General features: G+C 40.0%; 1 protein-coding gene across 1 annotated transcript; it reads left to right on the forward strand.

The window, feature by feature from the left end:
• The first annotated feature begins 3,116 nt into the window (after positions 1 to 3,116).
• si:ch211-225p5.8 (uncharacterized protein LOC555567 homolog) lies at positions 3,117 to 11,322 on the forward strand. Its single transcript, XM_036558878.1, has 5 exons — positions 3,117 to 3,488; positions 6,353 to 6,519; positions 8,849 to 9,086; positions 10,558 to 10,717; positions 10,869 to 11,322. Exons 1-5 carry the CDS (start codon positions 3,437 to 3,439, stop codon positions 10,912 to 10,914), a joined length of 663 nt encoding a protein of 220 aa, XP_036414771.1. The 5' UTR covers positions 3,117 to 3,436; the 3' UTR covers positions 10,915 to 11,322.
• The last annotated feature ends 289 nt before the right edge of the window (positions 11,323 to 11,611 follow it).

The following is an 11,611-nucleotide window of genomic DNA, read 5'->3' on the forward strand; positions in this document are numbered from 1 at the left end:
AAGTGTTGGGGCTACATGACCCTCCAAACGGAGGTTAAAAATCATGATAACCATCTTATTATCTTAGTTTAATGTTGTTTCAGTGTATTTTGGTCCTTTTCTTCATAACAAGCATAAAAAATAACTACGGGTGTCTCAGTAGCTAGCTAAATTTCCCGTTCCACCTTAAATGGTTTTATACGGGAACGGGAAAATTCGGACAAGAAGTTGGAGAATATCTGACTTCAGCTTCATATCACTGAAGAATTAGGGGTGGGTGATAATAAATAATTGCCCCCCTCTTTGAAGGCATATGATGTCCTAAATGTAACTAAAGCCCAGCAGTGAGGAGCTGAACTTTACCCTCCTCTGCTGTCACTGCAGACTGGCAGGGTCGCCTACAGAGCAGCGCTGGTAGCTGTTAATGAAGTGATGCTCTTTTTATTTGAGGGTCCCATTTCAGAGGGAAGATTTCAACCACTACCCTGTAACTCAGTTCCAAGGGGCAACACTCAAAAACAAGGGGTAGGAGTAAAAATAAGAAATGGAACTGGACCTAAACAGCAGAATAACAGGTTTGTATTATATCTGTGCTTTATTCTAGTTTTCAAGACACTTTTTTAGGGAATTTAAGATCATTTGGAAAATCTAAGATGATATGATACTCCAGCCTACACGAGAATTTCACTGTGAGCGTCAGAACTCGTAATCAGACGTGTTTTTATGTTTATTTATTTGCATATGGCCGTTGTTGAAGGGTATATGGCTGTCCGTGCTCCTGGAGAACAAAAGACCTGCCTGTTTGACATTTTGAATAGTTTTGCTTCTTTTTTGCATTTTTGGAAAACAGGCGGTGCTGAGAGTTCTTATCACCGCATCACGCCAGAGTGAAGATACACAGAGCTGGGCAAAACACTTTGAAAAAGTGGTGATGTACTGTAGTGAATACTGAATAGACTGCACTAAGGCCCAATCCCGTTTCTTATTTTTACCCCTACCCCTTGTTTACGAGTGTCTCCTTGCCCCTTGGAACAGAGTTAAAAGGAGTGGTGGTTAAAATTTTCCCCTTTGTTCCTGGCCGGCCACGTCTCTGAGGATCTGTCTTGGAACTTCAGCACCTCCAGTAGCGTCTTTACCTCCTGAGGAGACTGAAAAAGGTCTGTCTCCTCAGATTCTCACCAACTTTTACTATTGAGAGTATCCTGACCGACTGTGTGACAGAGTGGCAGCTCCACTGTGGCTGACAGGAAGGCCCAGATCAACGCCACTAGTGCCCAGCAGTGCTGTCTGCACCCCTTCCACTCCAGCCACAACCTGTACAACCTCCTTCCATCCAGGAGGAGATACATGAGCATCCAGGCCAGAACCTGTCGGCTCAGGTACAGCTTCTTCCCAGCAAGCGCCACGCTTAAAATCTACACTGCACTGGTAGAGCACTGATGTATATACAGCACACAATATTCATTTATTTGTTCATTCATCTCCTAAACCACTTATCCTCCTGGGTTGTGGGGCGAGCTGGAACTCATCCCAGCACTCACTGGGCAGAAGGCAAGAAACATGCTGGACAGGTTGCCAGTCTATCACAGGGCAAAGACACAGATGTACACACACACACACACAGTGTCTGCAATTGGTCTGCATGTCTTTTGACTGTGGGAGGAAACCGGAGAACCCGGAGGAAACCCACACAGACACAGGGAGAACATGTAAACTCCACACAGAAAGGACCCTGGTTACCCAGCCGGGGAAGTGAACCCAGACCCTTCTTGTATTGACACACAAGTCAATACACCAAAATCACCACCATTCTGTACCTTATATGTCTATATCTATCTATCTATCTATCTATCTATCTATCTATCTATCTATCTATCTGCCTATATACATATGTATGTAAATAGATATATACATATGAATCTGTACTACACAAATTTACACGTATATATTTAGATTTAAAGAAAATTGTAAATAGTATCTATGGATAATATTACACTTGCACTTTGTTCCTATTTGCATTAACTGCGTGTCTTTGCCTTCTACTTATGCTAAGAAACAACAATGAAGGTGAATCTATCTACCTATAAAGAGCCTGCTGAGTGTATTTGCCTAAAAGTGGTCCATTTCCGTTTCAATGTCTCCACCCAGTGGCTGTTCTTTGTAACTGCACTCAGCTCAAATTTACATTTGTTGCACACTGACAGGCCCAACTGACCAAATAGTCTCCAAAAATGTAATTCTAAGCCTTGTACTTTGTTAGAGAGTCTGATATCTATATCAAACATCCACTTTCACTTATAAAAGTATCAGCACCTTTTGTAAGTAGCTCTAGTCTAGCGATATTTCAGCTATATTAATAGATATAAACTTAAATGTAAATATCTAACAGCTACAGTGTCTGTTTATTAGATAATTACTGACTAAATCCTAGGCCTCAGTATCACGAGGATGCGATTATTCCCATGTTCTGCACACACAAATTTGAATAAACAAAACACCTATAAACAAGCAGATGCTGATAAGTTTCCTTCAGGCCAGGGACATTTAGTTCCCAAACAGCTTAAAGCTTTCGGTGAGGCTAATTTGGCTTTTTAGCTTATCATCATTTGCTCTGCGTCTTAAAGGGCCTGTTTCAAAAGAAAAAAAAGACCCTTGTTCTTTTTAAATAAAATGAACAGGTTTAATGTCATGTGTACAGTGTATATTTAGAAGCTAAGCTAAATACAGCACTGTTTTTGTCATGTCACAAACATAAGCACATTTCCGAATGATGCCCATTCAGCTTACAGCAGTTCAGTCCTACAAAATTCGTTATAAGGAATGTTTCAGCCCAGACTGCTGTCTTAATGAGGCAGAATACAGAGCAGCCAATCAGAACAGAGCCTGTTTACATATATCAGCCTTAAAGACACAGTAACAAACTATCTAAGGGGTAAAGAGAAGTCATGTAAAGGTGAATTATGGCTGTTTTTGGTACATAAACCACACAAAATGTTACAAATGAACCTCAGGAGGGCAAAATAGAATGCATGAAATGTAGGATATGGGCACGTTAATGCTGGGAGCCCCTCGACCCAATCCTGACTGCTCAAATTCCGCCTTGGATTGCAGTGTGACAGGGTGTCATATTAAGACATGAGGATTCACACGGTCTAAACTTAGACCCGAACAGGCTTGTGAGCACAGTCTCGCAAAAAAACCTGCACTGGATTTAACTGGAATTTTCAGAGGTTTGGTGGAATAGCTGAAAAAGAGCTAGAACAGAATTCTCAGCTGAATGTATGAAACTGAACTGCGCAGTGAAAATGCTGGAGAAGAAGAATAACTGACAGCAGACGGAGAGGAAATGTGACTAACATTGCACAACAGTGGCCGCTAAGCAGAATCAATAAAACCTTCAGGACACAAACATTCAGGACGGACCTCAGTGGGCGACTTTGAAGTGATTCTTCTGAAAATGTCTCTGAAAATTGACTCATTTTTGGTCCTTTGTGTGGTTTTTATATGCGGTAAGTTTTCTTCTTAAATATGTGACCATAAAAAATTATTTTGATAATAATTAGTCTTATTTTCATTAACCTACACCCTTAAAAATAAATGTTAAATGGTTCTCAGTTTGGACATACGGTTCTGGGAAAAGCCTTTAACTGGTATGGAATGTTTACATTATGTGGACGATCTTTAAACCTTAAAAAGGTTCCTCGTACTCACACAACTCATTTACAACATCTTTAAAGATCCTTCTAGAGAAACATCCTTTGGAGAACCAAGTACACTCTTAGCAAAAAGGGTTCTATATAGTACCAAAAAGGGCTCTGTAGCAATAGTGGAGCCCTTTTTGGTGCTGTATAGAACCCTTTTCAAAAAGGGCTCCATATAGAACCATCTACAACACATTCTCCATCAATCTGAGGAACCGCTTTCATGATGCAAAGAACCCTAAAATCATGCAAAGGGTCCTTTGAGTGTTCATGGTTCTATATAGAACCATTTGCTTTACTAAAGAACCTTTGAAGAACCGTATTTAGTGTAGTGTAATATAATATGAATTAGACTCTCATGCGTCTGATGTTTTAGTTAGAATATAGGTCCGTATTAAAGAGGCACTCTGGCCTAAAACTACAGTTGAATATACTATTTGTTCCCCAGTATCCTGTGGCACAGTGTCTAACTACAATACCCAGCATGCATTGTGCAAATACATCAGACAACCATTGGGGATCCCTCTGGTGCCAACCAATCCTGACTGCTAGCCTAGCCACTGAGCTACAGGCTGATACAGACAAACAAGCTAGTGTAAGCACAACTCTCACCTCAGCTGTCAAACAAAAACATGAAGAAAACACTGTTTCTATCTAAATAAACACCAGAGACGAGTTTTTACCCTTTCAGTCAGACAAAAGGAGTCAGACTAAGGGAGATGTCTAGATAGCCAGGTAGCTACCACGCTAACTGTAGCTTTTAGCGTTTAGCTTGTTGTCCTCCTCTTCTGATGTATTTCTGTGGTTTGAGTGATCCATTCTCTCCACTGTAATGATGATTGGAAGGCGGTTACTACAGTAATACAGCTGTAATAAAGCTAGCAGTAGCGCTAGCTATCTGCCTTTGTTCTGAAATAGCCAGCTAACAAACAAAACATTTCAAAATGGCCCCCAAAGCAGCTGCAGCTCTTCAAGAGCTCCTCATAACCTCAAGATGCAACATCTGAAGGGGGTTTTCCAGTCTTTAAACAGGAAAATCTCACTGTAGAAACTACTGAAGCGCTATAGATGCTGAGTAATGTTTACAGCAGATGTAACAGGGATTACACTTTTCATTACTTTGGCCTGAGTGTCCTTTTAAGCCCAGCAATGGTTAGCCTAAATCAAGCTGAAACAATATTCATTCACTGCTGGACTGTAGAACTTTGGGAATTCCTAGAGTTATTACTAGAGTTTTATTGTAAGTATAGTTACAATACAACTCTAGTAATAACTGTAGGAACTGTAGGAAGTTAATGGAGAAAATGTAATATTGTACATTTTCTCCATTTACTTCCATGTAGGTGTTTTGACTTATTTGTACTTTCCTGAGTATTTCTAAATGATAATCCTTTTACAGCCCTGTTTCCAAAAAGTTGCAATGATGTGCAAATCATTTAAACCCTACGTTTAATTGATAACAGCACAAAGACAACATATCAAATGTTGAAACTGGAAATTTTATTGTTTTTTGAAAAATATATGCCCGTTTTGAATTTGATGCCAGCAACATGCTTCAAAAACTGTGTTGCATTACCTCTTATTTTAACAACACTCTGTAAGCGTTTGGGAACTGAGAAGACTGATTGCTGAACTCTAGAAAGTTAAATGTTTTCCCATTCTTTTTTGACACAAGATTTCAGCTGCTCAACAGTTCAGGGTCTCCTTTGTTGTATTTTTCATTTGATAATGCACCAAATGTTATCCGTGGTAGCAGGTCTGGACTGCAGGCAGGTCGGTTTAGCACCCAGACTCTTTTACTACAGAGCCATACTGCTGTAATATGTGCAGAATGTGGTTTGGAATTGTCTTGCTGAAATAATCCAGGCCTTTCCCTGAAAAAGACGTTGTCTGAATGGCAGCATGTGTTGCCAAAACATGTGCACTAATGCAACCCTAGACCATCATGGATTCTGGTTTTTGAACTGTGCACTGTCAACAAGCCTTATGGTCTGTAGCCCGGAGGACACAGTGTCCATGATTTCCAAAAAGAATTTCTAATGTTGATTCGTCGGACCACAGGACACTTTTCCACTTCCACTTTTCCACTTCCACTCAGTCCGTTTAAATGAGCTCAGGCCCAGAGAAGGCGGCGGCGTTTCTAGATTCTGTTTTGTATAATGGAACTTCGTCGGACCACAGGACACTTTTCCACTTCCACTTTTCCACTTCCACTCAGTCCGTTTAAATGAGCTCAGGCCCAGAGAAGGCGGCAGCATTTCTAGATTCTGTTTGTATAATGCAACTTGCATTTGTGGATGCAGTGATGAACTGTTTTCACAGACAGTGATTTTCGGAAATGTTTCTGAGCCCATGCAGTGATTTCCCACTACAGAATGATGTCTGTTTTAACAGACATCATTGCGCCCAAAGATCACAACCAGCCATTATTGGTTTTGGAGGTTTGAACATCTGTGGATAATGTATAGGGATATTTCTAAATAAAGTTTTTTTTTAAGGAATGAAGGTAATTCAAAATCAAAAGAATATTTTAAATGAATAGAAATAGCTATTTTTACTTAAATATTTTCAGTGTTTATATTATATTGTTATTATTTGATCAAGTGCAGATAATCTATTGGGAACTGAGAGGGAATTGGGAGTTTGACTCTGTTCTGTTTGTTTGTGTGCAGCCCCTCAGTGCCATGCAGGCTGTGCGGAGGTGGACTCTATGACCGAGGCGGTGGCTGGTGAGAGCTTCATGCTGGGCTGTATTTCGTGTAAGCGGAGGGAGGAGGTGTCTGGAGAGACCGCTGTGGACTGGCACTTTAAACCTGATGGGACAGACGAGTTCTACCATGTGAGTGTCAGTCACTACATTACAAACATTACATTATACAGTGTTCACAGAGTTAAACAAGGATCACAGCATCACCACTGCAGCTCACAGCACTTAAAGGGGCACTCCAGCCAAAATTGAAAAACGTAACCATCACTATATCTGTTGTAAAACGTTTATCTGTCAAAATGCCTACTCACCCCCTATAGCTGTGCTGCAGTATCTCTAGAGTGAGACTTCCCAGTTTAAAGACTAGAAAACTCCCTTCTGATGATGTATCTTGAAGGTAGGAGGAGCTTTTCTAAAACACTGCAGCTGCTTTGGGCTGGATTTTTGGGGCAGAGTTTTGGAATCTTTCTAGCTGGTAAATGCACCCATTTAGACATCTGGCACAGTATGAAAATGGCCCAAAAATGTATTTGTTAAATATATATTTAAAATGCATTTATTAGTATTAGTTATTATCTGTGTTCAGTTGAGTGTAATGAAGGTTCCAGATGTAACTAAACGTTCTTCTGTGATCTGCACTGTACTTTACATTAATCAGTACGTCTGCAGTCAGACTCTCACACACAATGTATTTCACATAAACAAGATATCAGATCATAACTGCATTTTCACAGAGTATCAATACCCACAACACTCGCTTCTGTCCTGTCAAAGGATCATTTGATCAGATTTAAAATGAAGATACTGGAACACAAACTCATTTCTAAAGGTATCAGACAGTGAAGAGCATCAGACAGGATTCTGGATATTCTCATACATTTTCAATGGATTTGATAAACACATTTACATACGTTTATTTTTGTATGGTACATTTCCATGTGTAATATTTCCCCATCCATTTTAAAAGAAATGTATTTGAATAATATTTGGTTAATATGGTAAAATATTCTGAAATACAGTTTAGTGTTTGGAATGTATTTCAGCATCGACTGCAATTGAAATGCATAAAAATACATGTCCATATATGTTTTTCCATATGGGAGGTTACTGCAAGAGTCGTTGTGCTTTATTAAAGGCTGAAACCAGCCCAGCCACACTGTGTAAAGAGAGTTATAGTCTAAGAGTTTGCTCTGGGCTTGGCTACGCCTGAGCTCCAACTGAGTTCTTCCTGAACAACACATAAATACGAAGAAAATAAAATGAAAAGAAAGCCTAGTTCTTCTTTCTCTATTAGAGTCCTTGTCATAATAAACCCAGAGAACAACTGCTGGAGAACTAATAACCCAGAATAAGCAGGTAAACATTTTCTGAAAAATAAGTGCCCATACAGAATGAAGGCAGATAGCTAACGCTAATGCTAATGCTAGGATGTTCAATACCTTACTGCAGCTGTTTAACTGTAAGTTAGTAACTATCTTCAAATCATCATTACAGTGGAGAGAACGAATCACTCAAACCACAGAAATGACTCATGCTAAAGGACAGCAAGCTAAAAGCTACAGTTAGCAAGTTAGCTACCTGGCTATCTAGCTATCTCACCAAAGAACTTGTAGAGACCACTCTGTAACGTCTTCTGGGTTTCTCGAGTGCTAGAGGGCGCTCCCGAGCGAGTCCAAAATGAATGGGTTAAGAAGGAGCATTTGAGCAAAATCACAAAATCAGAGCATAAAACATTTTAACACCGCTGTTATATTTTTAAGAGCTTTTAAACTCGAGTTATAGGAGTTTAAAACGGAGCCTCATGTACGTTCATGACATCAGTGAGCCGAACAGCCAATGAGCTGCTCTGCTCGCCAGCCAGTCAGCGCTCAGTAGCAGTAATGTTAGCGTCCTGCTGCCCAAAACTTGTTTGCTGTAGAATAAATGAAACATACAGGTGAGTTTTCTTTGCTATTTTAGTGAGATACATCCTTAGCTCCATTTACTCCCATTCATTGAGGACTCGCTCGTGGGCGCCCTCTGGCATTTTGCAGTCCTGTTTTTGATGTAATGGGGAAAATAAGAAGTGGCCAGGCTCCTCATAAACTGGCTCTGATCTTACCTCAGTTTGGCTCATAAAAACTCATCTCTGTTGTTCGTTTTGTACTAAATAAAGTTAGCTTTTTTATGTTTAGCTGTGCATTAACGCTAGCTTGGTTGTATATATTAGCTCAGTGGCTATGCTAGCAGTCAGGATTGGGTGACACCACAGGGATTCCCAACGGTTATATGCTGTATTTGCGTAATGCATACTGGGTATTGTAGTAAAAGAAACATACCAAAATAACCAGGACTCAGTTTTAAACAGTGTCTTCAAGATTATCTGTGTCACTATGAAGCTGTGTAGGCTGGTAGAACTTCAGGCCCACAGTTTGACTCTCCGTATGTAACTCCACTCTAACTGAGCTTCTCTCTCTCCCAGATCTTCCATTATGAATACCCGCTCTCCACCATCCTCCACAAAGACTTTGAGGGCCGGCTGGAGTGGCACGGGACGGAGGGCACGGCGGACATTCAGATCGGCGCCATCTTCATCCACAACGTCACCTACAACGACACGGGAACCTACACGTGCACCTTCGAGCGCACGCTCTTCTTACCTCCGGGAGAACAACACGTCACCATCCAGAAGACAGTGGAGCTCGCAGTGGTGCCTGAAGGTGACATCATCTGTTATAGGCTGATCTTACAGGCTGTAGATTCACCTCACTGTTCAGTTCACCGTCAGCTCACAGACTGAACTCTTTCAGTTCAGTTTCCTCCTGATCTCTCAGATTTCCTTATCTTCCTTATCCATCAGGTCTGTTCATCTGATCTATCAGGTCTCTCCTTCTGATCCGTCAGGTTTTCTCCTTCTGATCTATCAGATCTATCAGATCTCTCCTCCTGATCTATCAGATCTCTCCTTATCTATCAGATTTCTCTTCCTGGTCTATCAGATCTCTCTTCCTGATCTATCAGATCTCTCCTTATCTATCAGATTTCTCTTCCTGATCTATCAGATCTCTCCTCCTGATCTATCAGATTTCTCTTTCTTATCCATCAGGTCTTTTCATCTGATCTATCAGGTCTCTCCTCCTGATCCATCAGGTCTCTCCGCCTGATCTATCAGGTCTTATAATTAAGACCTATAATTAAAATATAAATATGGACATATAAGATGAATATACTTATATAGATGTACAATAAATTTGATTCAATAATAACACCAATTAATTATTATTATTATTACTTTTTCTTATGTCATCCGAATCTCACCTCTCACTATTCACCTTATAATAATAATAATAACAACAACATTTGAATTATTATTACCTCTCTCCTTTCCCTGGCTTAATCTGCAACCCCTCTTTTTTCTTTCTCACTTTCTCTCTGGTCTTCCACTCTTTCTACCTCTCTCTCACTATCTTTCTTTCTTGATGATGATGGGGATGATGATGATGATGATGATGATGATGGTGATGATGATGGTGATGGTGATGATGATGGTGATGATGATGATGATGATGGTGTTGATGATGACGGTGAAGATGATAATGGTGATGATGATGATGATGATGGTGGTGATGGTGATGATGGTGATGATGACGGTGAAGATGATAATGGTGATGATGATGATGATAATGGTGGTGATGGTGATGATGGTGTTGATGATGGTGAAGATGATAATGGTGATGATGATGGTGATGATGGTGATGATGATGCTGGTGATGATGATGATGATGATAATGGTGATGATGATGATGATGGTGTTGAAGATGATGATGGTGACGATGATGATGGTGATGATAATGATGGTGGTGATGGTGATGATGATTATGATAGTGATGATGATGATGATGACGATGATTATAACGATGATGATGATAATGGTGATGATGATGACGATGATTATAACGATGATGATGATAAAGGTGATGATAGTGATGACGATGATGATGGTGATGATAATGATGGTGGTGATGATGATGATGATGATAATAGTGATGATGATGATGACGATGATTATAACGATGATGATGATAATGGTGATGATGATAGTGATGATGATGATAATGGTGATGATGATGATGATGATAATGGTGATGATGATGATGATGGTGATGATGTCCTGTTCCCTCCTGTGTGCAGCGAATCGTGAGCTGACTGCGTTGATCTCTGAGATCATGATGTACGTTCTGATCGTGGTTCTGCAGCTGTGGATGATCGGAGTGCTGATTTATTGCTATAAGAAGATCTACGCTGAGAATGAAGCGCGCGAGGCTCGGAAAGCTCTGCGCGACACAAACAAGTGAGACTCTCCTCTCAGTTCTGTTTACGTACCTGGAAACATCTGTTTACTGTGCTATAGATCATTCTTCTCTCACTGGAAGCTCTGATTTGTTTGCTGTGTTATTGGCTCTGATTCAGAATTACCTTAATGACCTCATCTCTCTTTACAGACTCATTGACCCGAAGGACACGTGCGATGGGGTGCATTTGGAGTGACTGCGGTGGTCAATGTGGTCAGCATGGTTTGTTATAGTGAATAATAAAAGAGCTCTGAGTGTTGTGTTTGTATAGTTCTACAAATTCTGGAGTTATTTTGGAGATATGTGCTCGTGTGTTTCTATAAGGGTTACCAAATCCAGAAAGCTTTGATATTGCAAGCAAGAAATATTATAAATGCTGCATTAAAACATGAGAAATTATGTTAAATAGAAAACTGTTGGTACTTAGATACGAACGTGAAAAAACAACTCCAGCACTTAAGCTTTTATTACTGCTTTGCAAGAGTATTTTAACAGATTTGTGTTGTAGTTTGACTTCTGTATCCTGATGACCTTATGTTTGAAAAAATCACTAAGAATCCAAAAACTGCTTTTTATCAAATAAAAGGTTTATATAAAATTGTGATTTATATTGTGATTTGTTATTCTTTTAATGTTATAAATGGACAATATAAGTTGCAATGCAAGTCAAAAAAACAGTTGTAATGCAAACTGGCAGACGATCACTTTGAAGGGACATTCTGTCCTAAAAATAATAGAACTAAAAAGAACAGAACTACAAGTGATTGAGCATTGCAAAGCATAGCAACCACCTATCAACACCCTAACAATCACCTGGGATACCACAGCAACCTCACAGCAACACATTAGCATCCACTTGGGATAACTTAGCAACTGCCTAGCAACCACTTGGG

Source organism: Colossoma macropomum, unplaced genomic scaffold (assembly GCF_904425465.1).
Source record: "Colossoma macropomum unplaced genomic scaffold, Colossoma_macropomum, whole genome shotgun sequence".
Classification (NCBI taxonomy): domain Eukaryota; kingdom Metazoa; phylum Chordata; class Actinopteri; order Characiformes; family Serrasalmidae; genus Colossoma; species Colossoma macropomum.

Coding starts and splice junctions, on each gene's coding strand:
- si:ch211-225p5.8 (XM_036558878.1), top strand. CDS start 3,437: ATGTCTCTGAAAATTGACTCATTTTTGGTCCTTTGTGTGGTTTTTATA. Junction 6,520..8,848: donor GGACAGACGAGTTCTACCAT/GTGAGTGTCAGT, acceptor TCTCTCTCCCAG/ATCTTCCATTATGAATACCC. Junction 9,087..10,557: donor GCTCGCAGTGGTGCCTGAAG/GTGACATCATCT, acceptor TCCTGTGTGCAG/CGAATCGTGAGCTGACTGCG.